Raw genomic sequence first — 25,071 nt, forward strand, 5'->3', positions numbered from 1 at the left:
ACTATTCCCAATTGACCTGTCAAACTGTTGCTATGTTTTTCTTTTTCTAAAGTAGGAGGGGAACTTTCAGCATAGGAAAGCCTTAGAAACACATCTGCTAAAGTCAGATAGATCCAGGTTTGAATCCTGTCCTGGACCCTTATTAGCTCTGCCCTTGGGCAGGTTACTTAACTTTTCGGACCCCTTTGTTTTCTCATTTGCAAAATGGGTCACTGGGGGGATTAAAGATGTATAATAAGCATTTGAGAAATACTTTTTGAATTAATGAAAAGGGCTCAACATAGTGTTTGGCTCATGGTATATTTCCAATAGGAGATATCTATTATCATTATTTTTATGCACCTAGGTATTGCTTATGGTATGATAATAATAATAGGTAACATTTACTGAGCATTTACTATTGCCATGCACTGTGCTAATGCATTACACACTTTATCCCATTGAATCCTTATAACAACCTTATGAGATAGGTACTATTACTATTCTGATTTTAATTGAAGATGGAAAATAAAGCCCAGTTCAAGACTGCACAGCTGTTGTATGAAAAAAACAATAAGCACTAGGATAATAAACAGAGTTGGAATCTCAGGGCTGCCTCTTAGCTATTTGACTCCTGGCTACTTAACCTCTCTGTGCTTTAATGTCTTTATCCATAAAGTGGGTTAATAATGCCTGTCTCCAGGAGTCATTGTGCAATCAAATGAGATAATGATGTGAAATACTTGGCCCATACTAGGGTCTCATTAAAATGTTTGCTCTTATTTCCACCCTTTCTTCCTGACTCAAACTCCCCAGGGCAGAATCTTGTTCTTGCGGGCAGACATACCACTCTCCACAGAGCAGAGATTCTCAGACTTCCATGTACTTCTGAGTCACTGAAGAGTTTGTTAAAATGCAGCTTCCTGGGCTTAAGATTCTGACTCAGTAGATCTGAAGTAGGGCCCAGGAATCCACATTTTAAACATATTCTCCCAGTTACCTTTGCCAACACAGGCAGGCACCACACCTGGAGAAATAAGACTGAAGTAAAATAGCCTGTAATCCTGGCACTTTGGGAGGCCAAGGCAGGTGGATCACCTGAGGTCAGGAGTTTGAGACCAGCCTGGCCAACATGGTGAAACCCTGTCTCTACTAAAAATACAAAAATTAGCTGGGCGTGGTGGTGTGTGCCTGTAATCCCAGCTACTCGGGAGGCTGAAGCATGAGATTCACTTGAACCTGGGAGGCGGAGGCTGCAGTGAGCCGAGATTGTGCCACTTCACTCCAGCCTGGGTGACCATGGAGTGAAACCCTGTCTCAAAATAAATAAATAAAGTAAAATAGCTCAGTCCAATTTTCTGGAATCTTGCTAACTCATTATAAACATATTTATAGTCATGAAATCTGAAAACTTCTCAGTGTTAGAAACTCACCTTTATAGCTTCAGCTTCAGCTTCAGAGTAAAGCTCAGAAAGTGTTTCAATGAATGTAGTGTTTCCAAAGATACTGACATGGTTTTTTTTGGGGGGGGTGTGGGGGGGACGGAGTTTCACTCTTGTTGCCCAGGCTGGAGTGCAATGGCGCAATCTCAGCTCACTGCAACCTCTACCTCCCGGGTTCAAGCAATTTTCCTACCTCAGCCTCCCGAGTAGCTGGGATTACAGATGCCTGCTACCATACCTGGCTAATTTTTGTATTTTTAGTAGAGACAGGGTTTCTCCATGTTGGTCAGGCTGGTCTCGAACTCCTGACCTCAGGTGATTCACCAGACTCAGCCTCCCAAAGTGCTGGGATTATAGGCGTGAGCCACCGTGCCCGGCCAACATGGTTTCTTTAAATACTGTCTTTCTCAGAGAGGATTGAATCTGGAATTGAACTCCAAATAACCAGACGACAGCTGAGCAGCACATTACATTTGAGTCATCTCAGTCTCTTGGCTCTTGTGTGTTTTAAAAGTAGTATTTTAGATGTCTTGAATATCTGGCATTGGTAATGGTAAGTGGTAAAGCCAAAATTTTTGTAAGGTGGCAAACATGTAGATTCTATTTCAAGCAACAGCATTAGTTATAGGATTTGAAGATAGCATATAGGACATTTTGATTTTCTTGAGAAGAGGAAATTAAATGGTCAGCCATGCATTATCTGCAGGTGAATTTGCTGTTGTTACAGAGTTAATCTGTTTGCAAGTATTTGTTGAAGCTTAATTAGGTTCTTTGGGGATAGAAAGTTTGGCTGACCCTAGGATTTTTTTTTTAATTAGTTAAAACTTTGTTTTATTATCTGCTCAATTACAGGGAAGTTGTGATCTGGTATCCTTATTAAGTTCATGCCTAAAAACAGGATGTTATATATGCCTGTAATAAAGTGGGAAATAAGGGAAAATTAAATTTCTTCATAAACAGATGTTCTCAGTGAGGCTTTACTAATTGAGAATTACTTGCCAGAACATTAGTGAATCCCATTTAGATTGAAGGGGGACAAACATCCTAAGTTCAGATCCCATGGAGCCACATGCTAACATGGAAGAATGTAAGGTAGAGAGAGTTCTGTGGAGGCATTGCCAAGAGAGAAGCTCATAGGAAGTCATGACCCTCTGATTACCCTCTTTCTTTCTTTCTTTTTTTTTTTTTTTGAGACAGAGTCTTGCTCTGTCACTCAGGCTGGAGTGCTGTGGTGCGATCTCGGCTCACTGCAACCTCTGCCTCCCGGGTTCAAGAGATTCTCCTGCCTCAGCCTCCTGAGTAGCTGAGATTACAGGTGTGTGCCAGCACGTCTGGCTAATTTTTGTATTTTTAGTAGAGACAGGGTTTCGCCATGTTGGCTAGGCTGGTTTCCAACTCCTGACCTCAGGTGATCCACCTGCCTTGGCCTCCCAAAGTGGTGGGATTACAGGCATGAGCCACCTGCCCGGCCAAGGATAGGTTTCTTACATACATACATTGAGTAGTGGTGAAGTCTTGGTTTTTGGTGTACCTGATACCCAAAGAGTGAACATCGTACCCAATAGCTATTTTTTTAACCCTCACCCTCATCCAGTGTCTTCTATCCATGCTTATGTCTTCATCATTGAATTGTTTCACAGGTTTACTTCAAAAACAAGCTGAAGTTGGCACTAATTGGCCAGAGCCTCTTTGGACAAGAAGTCTATAGCCACCTCCGCAAAGAGGGCCACCGAGTAGTAGGGGTGTTCACAGTTCCAGACAAGGATGGAAAAGCTGACCCTCTGGGTGAGTGCATCTTGGGATGACTGGGTCAAGAATTCTCAGGTCCGGGTTGGCTATCAGCTGGTGTGGCAACTCTGTGTTCATCACAATACACGTTCCTTCTATTTGTTGTTTTGCCCTTACCAATGCTGGACTTCCATCTCATGGTCCAAGGTAGCTGCCTCAGCCCCTACTATCACACTGGCATTCCAGCAAGCAGGAAGGAAAAGAGTGGGAATCAGGGAAAAGCTTTTTATTAAGGGCGTAATCCAGAGTTCTACATATTATTCCCACTTGTATCCCATTGGCCAGAACTTAGTCACAGGCCAAATCTATTTGCAAGAGTGGCTGAGAAATACAGATTTGATTTGGGGTGGCTATGCGTTCGGCTAAACTAGGGGAATCCATTGCTAAAGGATGAAAGGGGACAACTAGCAGTCTCTGCCGTATACGTGGACTTCAGAAGAATTGCAAGCATATGACTTTTAGACTTCCTTTCAGAATGAATCCTGGGAAGTGAACTCTTCCTTGGTGCCTGGTCCCAGGGTCAGGACCCCCTTTCCGTTGGTCATGGCCATTTGGGCTCATGGCATAACTCAGAAAAAGAAAAACTACCAACCTCACTTATAGAGTAACTGTATGAGGAAGTGGGTACAGCATGTGGGTAACAGCATATGTTCTGGAATCAAGGAATGAATTCTGATTCTGCCGCTTACTAGCTGTATGACCTTGGGCAAGTTACTTAATCTTACTAAGCCTCAATTCAGCGGTAGCTACCTCACGTGGCTGCTATGAGGATTAAATTAGATTAATGTACACAAAGTGCTCACACTATGCCTGGTTCATAATAAGGAAGCATTAATGACAGTAGTTGAGTATTCTTGTTAGAATAGTCAACTAGGATAGCCAAAAATAGCTCTGGGGCAGCCAAAAACTGAAACGGAAGCCCAACACCTGGATGTCTCAGCCTCTCTCAGCAAAGTACTTCTTTTTTTCTTTTTTTTTTTTTTTGAGACAGAGTCTAACTCTGTTGCCCAGGCTGGAGTGCAGTGGCACGATCTCGGCTCACTACAACCTCCACCTCCCAGGTTCAAGCAATTCTCCTGCCTCAGCCTCCCAAGTAGCTGGGCTTACAGGCACCCACCACCACACCCGGCTAATTTTTGTATTTTTAGTAGAGACATGGTTTCACCATGTTGGCCAGGCTGGTCTTGAACTCCTGCTCTCAGGTGATCCGCCCACCTTGGCCTCCCAAAGTGCTGAGATTACAGGTGTGAGCCACTGTGCCTGACTGATTTTTTAAATATATACTACTCCGGAGGCTGAGGCAGGAGAATCGCGTGAACCCGGGGGGCAGAGCTTGCAGTGAACTGAGATAGCGCCACTACAGTCCGGCCTGGGCGAAAGAGCGAGACTCCATCTCAAAAAAAAAAAACTATATATATATATATATATATATATATACTACTTATATATAAAACTGTATACTTAAATATATATATAAATACTTAAGATATATGGCACACAGTAAAAGTGACATTTCATTATGAAAAAAATAGGCTTGTGCTGTTTGCACTTTGGTGGGCCATTCCATTTTCATATGGCATTAGGATGGAGCCATTTGTTTGGGAGGGGACAGCGCTCTTCTCAGGAAGGAGATTCTGGTCTGTTTAGGGAGGCCAAGCCCTTAGCAGGAGCTGAGCATGTATTCTCCTTGGCCTCTCACCTTTGTTAATTTGTTTGGTGAATTTGGGAGAAGGAAGTAGAAAAGCTCAGCTCAGCACTTATTCATCTTTTGGGATCTGCCTGTTTGGCAGGGAGAATGTGTTCTGGTCTACAATTTGTTCTGTATAGGGAGGGAAGAGATTCATGGCTTTCCAACTGTGCCAGAGGTGAGTATGTTAAATTGGTGGGTGAAGTATTGGCACATGCCTCCAAATCTAAAGCTATGTTCTTAAAATGTTGTATCAGTAATAAAGGTACCATTTTTGATCTAAAAAAGAAAAAGCTTTCATTAAAATCTTAAAATATCTAGCCAAAAACTTTTCAGTTCTAATTTATTATGCCTTAAGTATATAGATATGTATCACCTTAGTGTGATCCAATTACAACAGGTGAAATTCTAGTCACAATCTAAATTGTTCTTCACCGTGTTTTATTTGTAAATATTTCATGAAACTGTAAAATTACAATATGTGAATTCATAGTGATGTAAAATTATGGCTAACTTCTAAAAAAAAAATCTTCTTTTTTATGCTCAGCTTTGGCTGCAGAGAAAGATGGGACCCCTGTGTTCAAGCTTCCTAAATGGAGGGTCAAGGGCAAGACCATCAAAGAGGTGGCAGAAGCCTACAGATCCGTGGGTGCAGAGCTAAATGTGCTCCCTTTCTGCACTCAGTTCATTCCCATGGATATAATTGATAGTCCAAAGCATGGCTCTATCATTTATCACCCATCCATCCTGCCCAGGCACAGAGGAGCCTCTGCTATCAATTGGTGAGATTTTTTCTTTTTACTTTTTTTTTTGAGATGGGGTCTTGCTATGTTGCCCAGTCTGGGTTCAAACTCCTGGCCTCAAATGATCCTCCTGCCTCAGCCTCCCAAGTAGCTGAGATTTCAGGAGTGTGCCAGAACACCCAGTGAGACTTTTCTAATTACAGAGAGGGTGAGTGTATTTCAATTGCCTATATTCTTTCTGTTTTTTACCTAGGTGATCAAGACAAGAAACTAGGCATGCTTGAACAATTGTGAGGTCCCGATTGGTTACTACTGTTGCATGAACTCCCCTGAGATCTAGACATACAGCGTGAACCAGGACAGCATTTACCAAGAATAGCCTATGGAGTACTAGCTCCATTGACTGTTACTAGGTATTCAGCAAACAAAGGTTTTATGGTCAGTAAGTTTGGTTTATGCCGGATTTTTAATTGCAGGATTCATTTGAGCTATTAATACAGGCTTTAATGTCAGTATCATAATCCCCTAGAGGGAGTCTGAATATACAATGTTCCCAAACTTATTTGACCACAGAACTTTTTTTTTGCATAGAGCATCTCAAGTACATTTCAGGAAATGCTGAATTACTTGAAATAACCATCAAGTAATTACTTGAAATGATGAAATGATCATCTTCATTGTCCATCTTCCCCATTCAACTCTAAGCTTCTTAAGGAAAGGGACTTTGCACAACATTTGTATTGCTGTTTTCCAGTGTCAGGAACAGTGGCTGGTACATTGTAGGTACCTAATACCATAGGGACACAACACCGTGGGTTGAGGTGGGCCTTCCTACCCTTTCTGCCTTCTCTCCTTTACCTGCACACCTTCCTAATATTCCTGTGTCAAGTCGTTGGAATAAGCTGGAAGCCTACACTTGGTTTAAATGTGATGAAAAATATTAATCGTATTTAAACTTTGATTACATGGATTGATTTCTTTTTGGCTCTTATAAATAACACACTATTATTTAGTAGATATATTTGCACTTAGACTTGTACTTTTTCTCACTTTACACTGTTTCCACATGCAGAATCATTGGATCAAAGCATATGAATATTTTCAAGGATCTTGATAACAATGCCAGTCAATTTCTTAGTATTTCTGAAGAGTTAGTGATTGATGGGTTGATTTAGGTCTTGATTTATAGCTCAAAAGTAAAAAAATATTTACATTATTACATGGCTGACCTACCATCATACTCTCTCTGTATTAGCTTGAATTAATAATCAGCTCTGTCCTTCACATTAGCTTCATATTCTGTCCTTCACAGAGTATCCTATTTTTGTTCTTATTCTGCCTAATACAGGGTCAAATACGATGTAGGAATTGGACCCAGGTGGGCAAATTACTTGATCTTGAAGTAGAAAGCTGATCCCTGGGAGTCAATGAGTGGTAGTAACGACAGACTCCAATGCCTTTTTGAATTCACTGCAAGTCATTACTATACATTAACAAGACAGACACGATATGAGGGTGTATTATATAAAATAGCAGTACCATTAGGCACTGCTTTTTATGAGCCCTGACATCTCCCAGTTCTACTGTTAATTTCTCATGGTAGCTTCATTCATTGTCTACTTTTCCATTATAACTATCTTATACATTAATATCCCTAATTCATCACTTTATGATACAGTTAACCAACATTTTAAATTGAAATTCTTCTTTTCACAGGACTCTAATTATGGGAGATAAGAAAGCTGGGTTTTCTGTTTTCTGGGCTGATGATGGCTTGGATACAGGACCCATCCTTCTTCAGAGATCATGTGATGTTGAACCCAATGATACAGTGGATGCACTTTATAATCGGTTTCTTTTTCCTGAAGGAATCAAGGCCATGGTTAGTATATTTTGCCACCCAGAATTTAGTAAACCTTTAAAGTTTTGAAAATATTTTTTCTTTTATTAAGAAATTATCCATATGAATTTTCACCAAAAATATAAAGTTTAAAAACAAAATTTGATTTTTTTTAAACTAATGGGATGGTATATTTAGGATGGAATGCTGAACTTTTCAATTTCTTAGTCGACTTGTTTTTCTGAGAGCAGTGATCCAATGGATGCAGTAGCATTTAAACTGCTCCATCCTTTTGCCAAATACTTGAATCTTCAACTCTGCCTATAATGATTCGTTGTAAAGAAGTATATAGAATCTTAAGAAATTTTGCTACGTAATTTGTTGTGGAAATTTAAAAGTACTTTAAATTAGCCTCTGTAACAGGGTGAAATTTGGTGTTGCTGTATTTATCTAGAGGTACTCTGGGGTAAAAAAAAAATCCCAAAACATATATACCATCAAATAAAAATATTGCAATATTAGCCTACACAAACAGTGAAAGCTCCAGCTGATAATTTTGATGTCATTTAATTTTTTTTCAGAGCTAGTGTGAGAGAATTAGCAAGATTATATACAGTAGTAGCCATTGATTTAGGAGAGAGGAGAGCAATGCTTTGCTTGTATCATTTAATGATTAAGAGAGTGGGGCTTTGATGTCAGAAAGACCTAAGCTCAAGTTTCCATTCTACCTCTTCTTTGTTGTATGACCACAGGGAAGTCACTTAGCCTCTGTAGCTTTGGTTTCTTCATCTATACAGCATGCATAATACCACCTGACTTGTAGGGCGGTTGTGGAAATTAGGTGACATTATTTGTGTAAAGCAGCTGGCCCACGGTAGATGCTCATAAAATGATCATTACAATCAACATAGCATTATGTGTGTTCAGTGACATTTGCTGAAGCCCGGATTCTAGACCTAGTTATAGCCTAGATGGAGGTAGGTGGAATGAGCTGTAAACTTGGCTCTGTTCCCCTGTGGTTCCCTCCATGTGCTCTTGGGTGGGTTGGTCAGCAGCTGTGAGTCCTTAGAGAGAAATCTGAGAACTTGAACTCACGTGGGCCTCGCAGTGAAAATGGGAGGCTCTCAACTCAAGGCAAACATAAATATGACAGAGAAGAAAATGCAGGACACCTCCCAAAGGCAATCAAGCTCATGGATAGATTTTAACTTTTTTTATTCCAGGTCTCCTAAACTAGAAAGCAAGTTGAATTCATTAAATACAATAAGGTATCGTTTTTTGGAATCATCATGATGAGTAAAATAACTCACAAAGACTTATTTTATCATTATATTCCTATCATTTCCAGTGAATCACCAAGAGAGGTGGCAGTTTGTTTAAATAAGGGAGTCATTTTTGGGAGTCCAGACTTCGACTGGCAATAGATAGACCTGGATACAAATCCTGTTTCTGATACTTACAAGCTCTCTCTGTGATCTTGAGCCAATTGCTTAGTTTTCTTTTTTTTTTCTTTTTTTTTTTTTTTTGAGACAGAGTCTCGCTCTGTCGCCCAGGCTGGAGTGCAGTGGCGCGATCTCGGCTCACTGCAAGCTCTGCCTCCTGGGTTCACGCCATTCTCCTGCCTCAGCCTCCCGAGTAGCTGGGACTACAGGCACCCAGCACCACGCCTGGCTAATTTTTTGTATTTTCAGTAGAGACGGGGTTTCACCGTGGCCTCAATCTCCTGACCTCGTGATCCACCTGCCTCGGCCTCCCAAAATGCTGGGATTACAGGCGTGTGCCACCGCGCCCGGCCTTGCTTAGCTCTTTTTTCTGTCAGTTTCCTCAGGTGTAAAACAGGAATAACAATATACACCTTGCAGGATTCGCGTTATGTTTTCAAGGGTTATTTTACATAAAGTAGCTACCACACTGCTTGTCAGGATGGACCTGAAGAAATGGTAGTTATCATCATACTCCTGACTCTCTGAACAGGTTTATAGGTAGGAATTCTGTTATGCAGAAACTTTAGTCAAATAGACCATGCCATTGTTGATCATTGGGCTGTAACACAGGTGATGTCTTTGGCCTTAGGTAGAAGCTGTCCAACTCATAGCTGACGGAAAAGCTCCTCGTATACCCCAGCCAGAAGAAGGGGCAACATACGAAGGTATCCAGAAAAAGGAAAATGCTGAGGTATTTATATCAACTCAATAGCACATCTCAGAGTTCATGGCCCTCTACCCTTCAGTAGTTCCCCACGTACTATGATCTTGCCAAAACGTAAGCCAGCCTGCCCTAGCCCTACCTGTCAGAGTAGACAGGTAGCCAGACATACGCAGGAGAGGGGAGTCCCCTGAAGAAAGTAAGTCTGGGAAGACTCCTGTCTGGGAGACCACTCAAAATTTACATATTAATAGTATCTCTAATGCTGGAGTGGGTGGGCACTTAGTCAAATGTGCATAGAAAGGAGATACTATGCAAACAAACAAACAAGCAAATAAAAAATGCCCAGAAATGCCTCTGCAGTCTGCCCAACAATCCTTCGCTCTGCAGTTAAAATGTCAAAATATCGCTAGCTGCATGCTGATGAAAAGGGCAAAGGGGATATTCCTCAAAACATCTGGCATGCTAGGTGTGCTGGGCACAGTGGCTCATGCCTGTAATCCCAGCACTTTGGGAGGCTGAGGCAGGAGGATCACTTGAGGCCAGGCGTACGAGACCAGACTGGCCAACACAGTGAGATCCCTGTCTCAAAAAACAAAAACCTGGAGCCATAAGTACAGCTTGGGGCAGAGAAAGAAATTCCAAAAAATACACAGATGCAGTAGGTATAGATTTGGCCACTATACAACCTTCCTGCGGTGACGATAGTAAACAACACAGACATCAGGTAATATTCATATTTAACACCAACCTACACATACACACCAACTAATAATATGGAGGGTCCCATAAACCTGAGAAAAAATCTAGGTGCAGACAAAGCAGAGAGCTAAGATAGACACAAACTAGACAAAAAAAAAAAAAAAGAGGCAGAGACTTAACAGAGGTGGGAACTTCAAAAAAAAGTTCAACCTAACAAAAACCCAACATAAAACTCTCCAACAGCTACTGGCCTCCTCCCCTCAACAGCCCACTCTACTTCATCTTTACAAAGCATACTGTCCCTCTGCTTTTTATTTTCCTTCAATAAAGTCTCTTTTTTACTAAATCAGCCACCTGACAAAATGCTTACTCTAAATAAAACTAAGAAGCAAAAATTCCTTTACTTCCCAATAACATACTCGTTTCTGCCTCTGATGACAAGAAGCGTTTTTATTGCCTTTGAGGTTCACAGCCATAGGAGGCTCAGCCTGTGTTTTGTGCCTTCCTAGATTTCTTGGGACCAGTCTGCCGAAGTTTTACATAACTGGATTCGAGGTCATGATAAAGTCCCTGGAGCTTGGACAGAGATAAATGGACAGGTATGTTTTAGGGACCACTCCCCCGACCCCCCTCCCCGATTATTACCTTTGTAAGAGATACTACAGATAAATCTGGGCTTCCCATGGTTCTTCCTTGGTCATGAGGCAGGTCTGTGATTCACTCTCCCCTTTACTCAGCATGTATTGAGCATTTATTGTGCAGCAGACACTAAATCCAGCGCCTGATCTAAGGAGCCTGCAGTTTTATGGGGAGTGCAGAAAAGTGAATAAACACTCTCAGTGCAGTAAGATAAAGGCTATCATGGAGGCTGAGACTCAGGCATATTAGGAAAGGCTTCCTAGAAAAGCTCACTGCTTTGCTCGAGAAGAGTTAACCAGGTTGAGAGCAAGACAAGTAGGTGAAGCCCCAGAGATAAGACTCCAGCACCTGGTCAAGGACTTGCAAAAGGAGTTCAGTGAAGCCAGGGTCTGGACTGTGAGGACAGGCATGGGGAGAGCTGAGGCGGGAGAGGCGGGCAGGGCCTGAAGGGTCTTCTATCCATGGGTAATTGACTCAGCCCAGGCTCTCAGGTTTCACCTCTTCTGGGAAGTTTCCTGCTCTCACATGCCCAGCCTGGCAGGGTCTGACGGCCCTTCTCTGGGTTCCAGCAACACTCTGCCTACCTCTGGCATCACACATCATATATTGTGAGGGTCTCTTTATTCCCCCCAACACTAGACTGTGAACTCCTTAGGGGCAAGGGCTTCATGTGATTGTCTTGACAATCTCAGCAGTTAAGAAGGAGTCCGGGTACATACTAAGTGCCAATAAAAATCCATGGGCTTGATGGGCGACCAAGGGAGGGAGTTTAATTTAATGGTTAAGAGTGCACGATCTGAAGCCAGAATGCTTCTATGAAAATTTACTGTGTAACCTCGGGCAGGTTTCTTAACCATTGGGTGCCTTGGTTTCCTCATTGTAAAATGGGACTAATAATACTGCCTCCCTTAGGTTATGGATAATTGTGAAGATTAAATGAGTTGGCTGGCCATGGTGGATCACACCTGTAATCCCAGCACTTTGAGAGGCCGAGGTGGGAGGATCACCCGAGGTCAGGAGTTCGAGATCAGCCTGGCCAACGTGGCAAAACCCTGTCTCTACTAAAAATAGAGTGTGGTGGTATGCATCTGCAATCCCAGCTACTTGGGAGGCTGAGGCAGGAGAATCACTTGAACCCAGGAGGCAGAGGTTGCAGTGAGATCACACCACTGCACTCCAGCCTGGGTGACAGAGCGAGTCTGTCTCAAAAAAAAAAAAAAAAAAAGAATTAATACATGTTAACTCATTTAAGTACTTAGCTCTGGGCCTAGAGTAAGTATTCAACAAACCATTATAGCATAATCATAATAGTGCTCCATAAACGATAACTGATCATCCTAGAATTGCTATAATAACTCGGTCAGCGTCAGTCTCTTGGCTACTGTCTGGATCCAGTCCTTTTTCCATGAACGGACTCACAAAGCACCCTGTGCTTCTCATCACTTGTCACCCTGCATTGTAATAGTCTCATGAACACTGTGCATTGCCCATCACTGATGCCCACCCCCAACACCTCCCCACCCACCCAAACCCAACCTTCAGGCTATAAAGGCTGAGAGCTTTTGATCTCATTCACCTTTGTATCAATGGGAATATGTGATAAGTGCATACTCATGTCACCTGGATGTGGGGTATTTTGGACTCTCCAGTGACATATTCACAGACTATTTCTTGCCTTGTGTCATTTCTATGGATGTTTGAGACAGTTTCTCCCTTTGTGGTGTCTCAATTTTATTACAGATGGTAATATGAACTTCAGCGTTTTTGCAGAGAATGATGCTTATACATACCGCTATGAACAGCTTTTCTCCTGATCTTACAATCTGTGTTTGATCTCTTTACTAGATGGTCACTTTCTATGGCTCGACATTACTGAATAGCTCTGTGCCTCCTGGAGAACCACTGGAAATTAAAGGTGCCAAGAAGCCTGGTCTCATTACCAAAAATGGACTTGTTCTTTTTGGTAATGATGGAAAAGCAGTGAGTGTTCAATATGGCTGCCTATGAAATAACCTTTGGATTTTCTTGTATAACCCAAGCTATTAAGGGAATAGCTTTCACTCCATTGCTGGCTGGGGAGGAGCTAGCTCTGAGTGCCCTGATGGAGATGAGGTGTCTCAAGATGGGCCCCACAGATCTGCATAGGCTGCCTTGTGTAAAGTGGAAAGAGGCTGGAATTCAGTGGGGAGATAAGGATGTGAATCCCTGCTTCCAACTCTCTGGTCTTGGGCAGGATGATTCTTCCCTTTGAGTCTGTTTTGCCATCTTTATAACAGAGAGGAGAATCTCGTCTGTCTGCCTCCAGATTCTGGGAGGATCAAGTGAAACGGATGCCCCTTGCCACTGATCCACCAGACAGGCACCACCGACACTGCCTACGCTTAGGAGGGCTGGCCCTGGGCCTCAGTGTGCCCTTGCGAAGCTTCCCAGTTAAGCGTGCAAAGGGAATTTGTAGCTTACAGATATTTTCCAGTTGCTGCAGGATAAATCAGTTCAGACTGTAGGCTTAAGAGTCCCACTAGGCTTAAGAGTCCCACTAGTTCCGGGTTCTACTCCTAGCTCTATTACTTACTATCTGTGTGGCACTGAGCAAATTACTGAACCTCATTGAGCCTCCCTTTCTGCATCAGTAAAATGGGAATAATAATGGCATCCACCTACATTGGCTTTTATGAAATTAGGTAAGATCCTTCAGCACATGCATGCATTCTTTTTTTTAGTATATGTGCTGCCGAAGCAAGCACTTATGCATGCATTCTTGAGCGTGGTGCAGGGCAAGTGCTCAGAGGCAGCAGCTGCAGAGTTGCAGCAGCACTAGTGGTGTCTGTTATTTTCATAATAGATTCTAATTCAAATACCTACATCCAAGTGTCAAATTTTCCAGGACTTATTTTCCATTTTGAGATGTACCTATCCCTAAACCTTTTTCCTTTCTGCTGCCATTATTCAAGTGCCATTTCAGCCCTTTACACATAATGGTGAATGCTTTTAATCCATATTTTTGTATTTTTCCAAATAAACTTGCCCTTATATGCATATAATCTATAGGACTCCTCCCACCAGCCTCACTTTTGTATTGTCTCAATTGTCAATTTTTATGCTTGTTTTGTTGCTATTTTGTAGCTGATGGTGAGAAATCTGCAGTTTGAAGATGGAAAAATGATCCCTGCCTCTCAGTACTTTTCAGCGGGTGAGACGTCAGTGGTAGAACTGACAACTGAAGAGGTGAAAGTGGCAGAGACCATCAAGGTGAACACATGATGACTTAAATCTTACTGTTACCTTGGAAAACTGAAGCATGTTCATAACTGGTACCATCAGTCCTCAAAGTAGTGGGATCAGAACTTTATTTCCTCTTTTTTTGTATTAGCTGCAAGAGGAAATCAACCTCCAAATTCATATGCTCAAACACAGTATATACAAATTGATTTTTCACCTAAGTCATCCAAGGCAGTTCCAGGTTGGCACGGGGGTTAGGGGTGAAGTCATTCAGGAACCCAGTTTCTGTTATTTTCAAGGTCTCCCTGGGGGGCGTCTCCATTCCAGACAGCCAGAAGGGCAAAGGAGCGTGTAGAATGGTGTGGAGGAGGTTTACACGGGCTAGGACTGGGGTGGTGCAGGTCACTTCCACTCCTGTTCATTGGCTGCCTCTAACTTGGAGAGGTGCTGAGAAATGTGGTCCAGTTGTGTATACAGCTGAGTGTACAAGATGAAGAGGGAATTGGTTTGGTGAAGAGCTAGCCCAGTCTCTGCCACATTGTTCTACGTGGCACTTCCCTCATAAGAGTTTCCTTTTTGTGTAGGTCATCTGGGCTGGAATTTTAAGCAATGTCCCCATTATTGAAGACTCAACAGACTTCTTTAAATCTGGAGCAAGCTCAATGGATGTTGCCAGGTAAAACCACGACCTTATTGACTCACTAGGGATTCCCTCACTAGAGATTTTGACTTTGGCTTTGATGGTGAAATCCACACACATCCTTTGTTCTGGATGTGATTACCTTATCATACCTATCTATGACACATCTTTTTTTTTTTTTTTTTCTGAGATGGAGTTTCATTCTTGTTGCCCAGGCTGGAGTGCAATGGTGTGATCTCGGCTCACCGCAACCTCCGCCTCCCAGGTTCAAGCGATTCTCCTGCCTCAGCCTCCTGAGTAGCTGGGATTACAGGCATGCGCCACCACACCTGGCTAATTTTGTATTTTTAGTAGAGATGGGGTTTCTCCATGTTGGTTAGGCTGGTCTCGAACTCCTGGCCTCAGCTGATCCACTTGCCTGGGCCTCCCAAAGTGCTGGGATTATAGGTGTGAGCCACCGCACCCGGCCAACACATCCTTATTCTTCATCTTTTTTGCTGTTGTTTCCACGGTCAAGCAGATATATCTATTTATTTCTCTTTGTTGCTAACCAGAAGTTGTTTGCATGTCCTCCATATACCTAAAAAAGCAACCCTTAGAATTGTTTGCATCTTTTAAAAATTTGTCCTTACAGTTTCTTAGCTAATTTTCCTCCAATATGACATCAGAATTGAGAAGCTCTGGGTGAGAATGCTAACACTGAATTTCCTGTACAGCCTGATCCAGAATATTGTCTGAATAATATACCTGATATTAATAATATTACCAGAATATCTGATACCTGATATTAATTATGCTCTCCCTCAAATCTTTTTTCTCCTACCCTCACCCCCCCATAAATTACCCAGTAAGATAGATCTAGAATGAGGGTTATCAGGCTACTTGCAAGGACAAGTGTAATCACCCAATAGTCAGAATTTCTCCACAGAGGTTTAGAGCAAGTTGAAAGGGCTGGAGTCCCAGAAAGCCTCTATCGCAAGGAAACTGGACCAGGATCCTACTGGTGCAGCATCTTTCTGAGGTGTTTTTCTTCGAGTAACTGGGATAATGAGACAGCTGGAGCTCACCAGGGACTGTGAAGTCCCTTGATGGTGGGTACAGAGAATAGAAGCTAAGAGGATTTGATCCCAGGCCACATTGTGGCCATTTACTAATTAAACAAGGCAAAAATGTTCCTCCTCTTGACAAAACCCTTCATATTGACAAAGCAATGTTTCTGATGAATATTCTATCTACTCACTCATTTACTGAACAACACTGACTGAACACTTACTGTATGTCAGGAACAGTTTTAGCACTGGGGATACAGTGTAAACTAGACAAGGTCCCTTTATTCATGGAAGTTTTATTCCAGAAATCAAAAACAATCATTTCAAGAGCACATAGTGTTTTCAAAAGTCAAGAGTTTTGGCTCCTCAAATTATAGATTTCTCAGCTGTGATTCATGAGTTCCCAGCAACTTCTAATTAGCTTAACTAAATATTTCAATACCATATTATGATGATTATTATTACAGATAGGGCCTCACTCTATCGCCTAGGCTGGAGTGCAGTGGTGTGATCACAGCTCACTTGTACCAGCAGCCTTGAACTCCTGGGATAGCCATCCTTTCACCTCATCCTCCCTAGTAGTTGGGATTACAGGCATGAGCCATCACACCTGGTACATCACACACAGTACCGTATTATTATTATTATTGTTATTGAGACGGAGTCTCGCTCTGTTGCCAGGCTGGAGTGCAGTGGCGCAATCTTGGCTCACTGCAACCTCCGTCTCCCAGGTTCAAGCGATTCTCCTGCCTCAGCCTCCCAAGTAGCTGGGATTATAAGCAAATGCCACCACGCCCAGCTAATTTTTGTATTTTTAGTAGAGACGGGGTTTCACCATGTTGGCCAGGGTGGTCTCGATCTCCTGACCTCGTGATCCACCCGCCTCGGCCTCCCAAAGTGTTGGGATTACAGGTGTGAGCCACCGCACCCGGCCAGTACTGTATTATTCTTTTTTTTTTTTGCTAGCAAGATACTCCTGCAGGAATTACGCATTTTCTGTTTGAGTGTCTGGCTCACCATAATCATCTGATATTATTATCTTGATTACAAAGGTATCATCTCTTTTAGAGAATAAATGATTGAACCACAACCATGGTGGACTTTCTACACTGTACCTCATACACCACTGCTATTCAAGAAATGTCAGATAACAGCTGTAATTTGACAAACTAACAGTGGAAATCAAAGGATTGGAAAGGACTTCAAAAATCATATTGACCTACTGCATATGGTTCTAGCTAGTACCTATGTTAACTACGTAATACAAACAAATGTCCATCTTATACTTGTGATTTAGAGAAAACAGTCTACAATATGACATTCATTTCTCGTAATCTTTAGTTAGGAAAGTGTCTTTGTTTCTTATTCCTTGAGTATATATGACTTTATATGATCCTTCCTACCTTGCTTATAAGTAATTAAATATTTTTGCCTTGATTTCTTTTTAGTCATGGATAAAGTTTTAAAAAACTGCCACTGTCCTTCCAGATATATTTTTAATTTCTTGCCCCTAGTCTTATCAATTTCTCTGATAAGACAGAAGATCTCATAGGCTATAAATAGGCAGGTGATGTAAGTCTTACCTCACAACAACTTGACAAATGCGAATAACACAATCTTCCTAACCCCCTTTAAAAATCTAAGTAACGCGAAGCTGGTTCTTACTTTAAGGCTGGTTGAAGAGATCAGACAGAAATGTGGTGGGCTTCAGTTGCAGAATGAAGATGTCTATATGGCCACCAAGTTTGAAGACTTTATCCAAAAGGTCGTGAGGAAACTGAGAGGAGAAGATCAAGAGGCGGAGCTCGTTGTAGATTATGTAAGCTTTTCCTTGACATTGCAACCCTGAATCAGTGAGATCCATACACTGTAAAAGACTGCTGTGCCTGTTGCCCATTTGTTTTTATATTTATGACCTTTAAAAAACAACAGCTTTACTGAGATCTAATTCAGATGGCATAAAATTCCCTTTTAAAATGTGCATTTTGGGTAGTTTTTAATATATTCACAGGGTTGTGCAACTATTATGCCATCCAATTTTGGAACATTTTCATCATCCCAAAAAGAAGCCCTGTACCCATTGGCAGTCATTCTTTACTCTTCCAGGACTACCTCATACAAAAAAAATTCCAAAATTGGATAGCATGATAGTTCCTAAAAATGCTAACCTCTTTTCTGTCTCTGTGGATTTGCCTATGTTAGAGATTTCATATAAATAGAATCATATAACATGTGGCTTTTTGTTTCTGGCTTCTTTCTTTCAGCATAATGTGTCCAAGGTTTATCCATGTTGTATCATCATTTCATCCGTTTTTCTGGCCAAGTAATATTCTATTGTATAAATATAACACGGTTTGTTTACCCATTCATCAGTTGATGTACATTTGGGTTGTTTCTACTTTTTGGCTTTTATGAATAATGCTATGAAAATTCATATATAAGTTTTTGCATGAACATATGTTTTCAATCTCTTGGGTATGTACCTAAGAGTGGAATTGATGAGTCATACAGTAACTCTATGTTTAACTTTTTTGAGTAACTGCCAAACAGTTTTCCCAAGTGGCTACACCATTATGTAATCCCACCAATGAATGAGGGTTTCAACTTCTTCATATCCTCGCCAATATTTGCTCTCATCTGTCTTTTCTCTTTTAGTTGTCATAGTGGGTGTAAAGCGGGATCTCATTGTGGTTTTGATTTGTATTCCCTAATGACTACTGATGTTGAACATCTTGTCATATACTTATTGGGCATTTGTATTTCTTCTTTGGAGAAATATCTGTTCTTTCAAATCCTTAGCTCATTTTAAAACTGGCTTGTCTTTTTATTGCTGAGTCTTAAGAGTCCTTTGTATATTTTGGATACTAGATCCTTATCAGATATAAGATTTGCAAATGTTTTCTCTCATTCTGTAGATTTGCTGAAAACTTTGAGTGTCCTTTGACACACAACAGGTTTTAATTTTGATGAAATCTAATTTATCTATGCTCTTTTACCACTTGTGCTTTCTATGTGTCTTGTCTGACACCTTTTTATTCCTCTATTTCTCCTTCACTGCTTTCTTTTGTGTTAAATATGTCTAGTATGCCTTTTTAATCCCTTATTTTTAATTTAACTGTATTTTTAAGCTATTTTCTTAGTGATTGCCTTGAGGATTATAATTAACGTTTTTTCTTAAAATGATCTAGTTCAGATGAACACCAACTTAATAGTATAGGAAAGCTTTGCTGTAACATAGTTGTTGCATACTCCCCTAATTTGTGCCATTATTGTCATATGAATTATGTCTTTATACATCGAGCCCACTAACACAATTTTATAATTATTGCTTTATGAAGTTGTATTTTTAATGAGATAGAGTTAAAAAATATATTTATACCAATGTTTATATTTACCTATGTAGTTACCTTTACCAGTACTCTTTATTTCTTCATGTGTATTCAAGTTAATTGTCTAGTGTCCTTTCATTTCAATTTGAAGGATTCTTCTCAGTACTTTTTGTGGGCCAGGTATGCTAGCAATCAATTTTCTGTTTTTGTTCATTTGGGAATGTTTTAATTTCTCCTTCATTTCTGAAGGACATTTTTGTTGGGTATAGAATTTTTGAATGGTATTTTTCTTTTATCATTTTAAATATTTCATCATATTGCCTTCTGGCCTTCATGGTTTCTGATAAGTCAACTGTTAATTTTATTAAGGACTCTTTTGTATGATGAGTTCCTTCTCTCTTGCTGCTTTTGAGATTTCCTCTTTGTCTTTTGATAATTTGTTATGATGTGTCTAGGTGTGGAGGCTTTGAATTTTCCCATTAGAATTTGTTGAGCTTCTTGGATTGTGCATTCTTGAAATGTGCAAGTTAATGTTTTTCATCAAATTTAGGAAATTTTCAGCTATTCTTTCTTCAAATATTTTCCTTTCCCTTCTCATTCTCCTCTCCTTCTGGGATTCCTTTTATGCATATGTTGGTATACTTGATGGTATCCCATAAGTCTCTGAGGCTCTGTTCATTTTTCTTTATTCTTATTCCTTCCTGTTGTTCAGGCTTTTTCACCTTCTTGAATTTGCTATTGGGTCCCTCTAGTGAATTTTTTATTTCAGTTATTGCACTTTTCAACTTAAGCATTTTTATTTGGTTCTTTTTAAAATAATTTTTATCTCTTAATTGATATTCTCTGTTTGGCAAGACATTATTCTCTTACTTTCCTTTAATTCTTTAGACATGGTTTCCTTTAGTTCATTGAACATATTTACAAAAGCTTATTGAAAATCTTTCTTTAGCAAATCCAATGTCTAGGCTTCTCTAGGGATGGTTTCTATAGCAGCTTTTTTTTCACTTGTCTATAGGCCATACTTTCCTGTTTCTTTGCACATCTTGTAATCTTTTGTTAAAAGGTGGTCATTTAAAATAATAGAATGTGGTAACTCCAGAAGGCAGACCTTCTCCCCATCTCCCTTCACGACATTTGTTGCTGTTGCTGCTGCTGCTTTTTGTTGTTGTTGTTCAATGACTTGATAATTCTGTAAAGTCTTTATTTTTTATTGTTTGCCACTACTGAAGTCTCTGTTCAGTTACCTTAATGGTCATCTAATGATTGGGCATAGATTTTCTTAGACACCTTGAGCCAATAAGTCTCCCAGCATTTGTGAGGGGGCTCTGTGTGTGTGCTGGGATATACCTTCAGTGCTCCAGCAGGCAGTTTACAACTCTGCCTTACCTTCACACTTCCTGCCTGCACAGAGCCTCAAAGTCATCCAGAGTTAAGAGATAAGGGCCTTCTGAGGTCTTTTCTGGGCACATGCACAAGCCCTGCTTGTATATTGGTCTTCTGGATTCCCAGGAATATGTCAGAGCTTTTCAGTGCCTCTTATGGATATCTCATTCCCAGTTATTCCTCTTAAGTTTTTTGGCCAGCCATTTTTTAGTGGCTGTGGGCAGCTGCAATATTAAATAATTGCCACTGATTATTTTTGACCAATGTCCCAGGAATAGGGCTGTTTGTGCATAACAAGCTCTGAGTCAGATCAAATAAAGACAAGCCCAAGCTAGGCATGGCAGCATATGCCTGTAGCCCCAGCTACTCAGGAGGCTGAGGCAGGAGGATCACTTGAGTCCAGGAGTTTGAGGCTGTGATGCACTTGATCACACCTGTGAGTAGCCACTACACTCCAGCCTGGATAACACAGTGAGACCCTGCCTCTAGAAATAGAAAATCTCTGAGAGTGGAGCTTTTCAGGGAGCTGCCAGGCAGGCCAAATAGTAACAGTTCTTTGTGATGAGGCTTGTGAAGAGCTCCAGACCCATTTCATCCCCACCAGGGGCCACTAGGCTGCTGGTTTTCACAGCTACCATACTTGCAATGATGTTGGTTTTTCAAGGCTATTGCAGAGCTTTTGAGAAAGATGGGAATAAGGCAGTTATACACCATAAAGCTCACTTTTCTTACTGTGATTCAGCTATTCTTCTTGAAATGGATTATTGTAAGCCTTTGGTTAATTTCCAGAGTTCTGAGAGAAGTGATTTTTAACAATATTTTCTAGTGTTCTCATTGCTTTTATGAAGGAGTGGATTTTCAGAGGTCCTTACTTTACTGTCCCAGAAGTGCTTCTCACCCATTTGTTTTTAATAAGAATTAGGCAAATCTGAAAAGCAGTTTAGCATTATCTGGTTAAGAACATGAATTTTGGAGTCAGACCAACCTAAGTTTGAATCCAAGTAGCATGGCTTACTAGCTGTGTGACCTTGGGCAAGTTACTTAACTTCCCTAAGCCACAGTTTGCTCCTATTATTACCCTCCATTATTATTATTTCCTCCATTATTTTTACCCTATTTATAGAGTATATAATTTGATTCTCCCAACAACTCTCTGTGGTGGATGTTATTATATAATATTATTATTACCCTATAGATTGGGTAATTATTATTACCAGTAAAACATTCTAGTATGCACATAATATGAAATGTCTTCTGTTATTTGACTCATATCACCCGATTTATAGGGTAATAATATTATATAATGATAATATATTATATAATAATGATAATATCTACCTCAAAGAATTGTTACGAGAATCAAATTAGGTGTTATATGTAAGACATTCAGCATATTCCCAGAATGATAATTTTAGAAAAGTGGGCTGTTTGTAGAGACTGAACACATCAATTCCCATGAAGTTTCCTACATTATATCCCACAGAAACACCATGGAAATAGCTCATAGATCATGAGCACTCAGTGTGGGAAATGGCAAGAGACCTTCTTGCTATTTTTTGTTTCTTTTTAAAGCACTGACAATTCCTCTCTGTGAAATAATTTCTTAAATAATTACATTTCCTTTTTAATACCTTGCATTGATATATTACCTCAGTTTTCCTTCACAATAACTGTATGAAGGCAGTATCATTATCCCCATTGCATTGTTGAAAAAAACTGATCCTCATCAAAGTTCATTGACTAACCTCAATTTGCTTGCCAGCCACTAGCAGAGAGTACAATTTAGGCAACACATGTGTAACAGACAAAAAGTGAAAACCGAGAGGAACTTAAGGAAAGCAAACTTAAAATGGCACCAGTGTAAAAGGAAACCTATTGACAAAGGCATTTTCAATGATTTCAATGAAAGCAATAGCTGCGCTCCACCAATGCTGCCACTAGATGGTGGTGTTTCCATTATCTAGAGGTCTTGTGCGTTAACTTTTTCTGTTAAGAAAGAAGATCTGAAATCTGTATAAAGCCTGGCCTAGAGCACTTCTGTCTTCCCAGCTTCTAAGCTCCTGCCCCAGTGGCCAAGGCAAGCATCTTGAGGCCCAAATCTCACAGATGCATGTCTTCTGTGCGGCTGGAACTAGAATTCCATTGACTTCTCCCTCTGCATTCGTGACTGTGCTTCTTTATTGCTGTTTGACATCAAATTGGTAAACACGGAAATCCATTGAAACTATTAATATAATTCTCTCAGGTTTCAAAGGAGGTCAATGAAATGATGGTAAAAATGCCGTACCAGTGTTTCATAAATGGACAGTTCACAGATGCAGACGATGGAAAGACTTACGACACTATCAACCCAACAGATGGATCTGTGAGTAATTCTTTAGTGTGAGTAGTGATCACTGGTCGTGGATTTTTAGTTAATACACCGTTGTAAAAGAGGCAGTCTTAAGAAGCCCTTTTATTCTCTCACTCTGTCTCTAAGCACTTCACACAAACGTACTTCATGCTTTTCTTTCAATGACTCAATTCTGGTACCAGCTGCTATTAACTGTAGTAACCTATTTTATAGAACATTTATGATAAATTTAGACAGGTAGCTTCACCTATACACACCAGAGGCACTCATCTGCATAGAGATATATATGAAAAAAATTTCCAGACTTTGAAGACTCATGGCAAGAAATTCAGCTTTCCTAAGGCACTGGAAGAACTACAGAGTCTTCCATCTTCCTAAATGTGTTCTTCCATAAAGTAGTATGATATGAGAAGTACCAAATTTCTGGTTCACAATTTTCATATTAAAAATGTTCTTTTTCTTTACCATAGTACTGGATATACTCATCTGTCATCATAACATTTTTTTAAAATCAGTAATACTCCATTTTTTCTATTAATACAATATTAATTTCAAGAACCATATTTTCATCTCTCTCACGTGACCTATTTTTACTTACTTTGAAATAGACAATATGCAAAGTATCCTATGCTTCTTTGGCGGATGTTGATAAAGCAGTAGCAGCAGCAAAAGATGCTTTTGAAAACGGTGAATGGGGAAGAATGAATGCAAGAGAAAGAGGAAGATTGATGTACAGGTATTTCTATTTTTTATTTTTTTATTTTTTAGAAAAGTAAGTCTGGTAGAGAGATAGGGTTTCACTATGTTGGCCAGGCTGGTCTCAAATTCCTGACCTCAGGTGATTCGCCCGCCTCAGCCTCCCAAAGTGCTGGGATTACAGGCGTGAGTGGTGGCACGTGCCTGTAGTCCCAGCAACTCAGGAGGCTGAGGCAGAAGAATTGCTTGAATCTGGGAGGTGGAGGGTGGAGTGAGCTGAGATCGCACCACTGCACTCCAGCCTGTGTTAGAAAGCAAGACTCTGTCTTAAAAAAAAAAAAAAGAAAAGAAAAGAAAAGCAAAGCAAGTCTACTACCTTTGGATATTGACTAACATTGCCAAGATTTTAAAAATTCCTGCAAAACATTCTAGTATTCACCTAATATGAAATATGTCTTCTGTTACTTGACTCATATTAAATCCTATATATGTTGATTATGTTAGTATTGCTTGCATCAGGCAGGTCCCAGCTGGAAAAGAAGTTTAATAAAGAACTGTTCACAAAGACATGGGCGAGGTCAAAGAAATCCAATAAAGGATACTGAAACATCCAAGCAGGGCTAGCAGCAGGGGGAAGCTGCTATGTCTTCAAGGTCGGAAGGAGCTGTTACTGGAATCTGGCAAGATCTGTAGACATAGGAGAAAACCACACCGCAGTGGAGGGACGTGGCAGCTTCTGAACCACAGCCTATCGGTGAGGGAGCCAGGGAATCCAATTCCCCAGCCACTTTTTCCTTCAGTTCACCAACATTCTGTGGGTGCCTCCCAGTGGCCTCTCACTGGCCAAGCCCAATGGGAGAGCAAGGGAGCCAGGTGATGTAATCTATAAAGGTCATTCACCAGGGTCAAGGTCACAGAGCAGGGTGGAGAATGGATACAGAGAGCAGCAAGTGGAGAATATCCAGTACCCCGTTGTTTTAAAAAAACATTTTATATCAACTTGATGTGTAAGGAATAGGAACAAGGAAGAAAAATAATAAGGACTGGAAAGAATATTATAAATCAGTAATGAAGGATGCCAGGAGTAATTAGATTCAATCATAAATTCCATTTGCTGTATACCTAAAATCCAGTATTGGACCTAGATCAATAGATCTCTTAGAGCAATGATATGATTTGGCTGTGTCCCCACCCAAATCTCATCTTGAATTGTAGCTCCCATAATTCCCACGTGTCATGGGAGGGACCCAGTGGGAGGTAATTGAATCATGGGGGCAAGTCTTTCCTGTGCTATTCTCATGAAAGTATATAAGTCTCACGAGATTTGATGGTTTTATAAAGGGCAGTTCCCCTGCACATGCTCTCTTGCCTCTTTCCTTTATAAACTGCCCAGTCTTGCGTATGTCTTTATTAGCAGCATGAGAACAAACTAATACA

The 25,071-nt window shown here is 40.6% G+C and overlaps 1 protein-coding gene across 4 annotated transcripts in view; it reads left to right on the forward strand.

The window, feature by feature from the left end:
- The window catches only part of ALDH1L2 (aldehyde dehydrogenase 1 family member L2), an 88,760-nt gene that overhangs the window by 35,917 nt on the left and 27,772 nt on the right, over nt 1–25,071 (forward strand). For all 4 annotated transcript variants that reach the window (XM_058425695.1, XM_058425697.1, XM_058425698.1 and 1 more), the window contains exons 2-12: nt 3,062–3,206; nt 5,444–5,678; nt 7,356–7,521; nt 9,553–9,654; nt 10,836–10,925; nt 12,811–12,945; nt 14,089–14,214; nt 14,769–14,860; nt 17,545–17,692; nt 22,831–22,950; nt 23,547–23,674. In XM_058425695.1, coding sequence (XP_058281678.1) covers nt 3,062–3,206; nt 5,444–5,678; nt 7,356–7,521; nt 9,553–9,654; nt 10,836–10,925; nt 12,811–12,945; nt 14,089–14,214; nt 14,769–14,860; nt 17,545–17,692; nt 22,831–22,950; nt 23,547–23,674 — 1,487 coding nt within the window. The remainder of the gene's footprint in view (nt 1–3,061; nt 3,207–5,443; nt 5,679–7,355; nt 7,522–9,552; nt 9,655–10,835; nt 10,926–12,810; nt 12,946–14,088; nt 14,215–14,768; nt 14,861–17,544; nt 17,693–22,830; nt 22,951–23,546; nt 23,675–25,071) is intronic.

The sequence above is a fragment of the Hylobates moloch genome, unplaced genomic scaffold (assembly GCF_009828535.3).
Source record: "Hylobates moloch isolate HMO894 unplaced genomic scaffold, HMol_V3 SCAFFOLD_12, whole genome shotgun sequence".
Classification (NCBI taxonomy): domain Eukaryota; kingdom Metazoa; phylum Chordata; class Mammalia; order Primates; family Hylobatidae; genus Hylobates; species Hylobates moloch.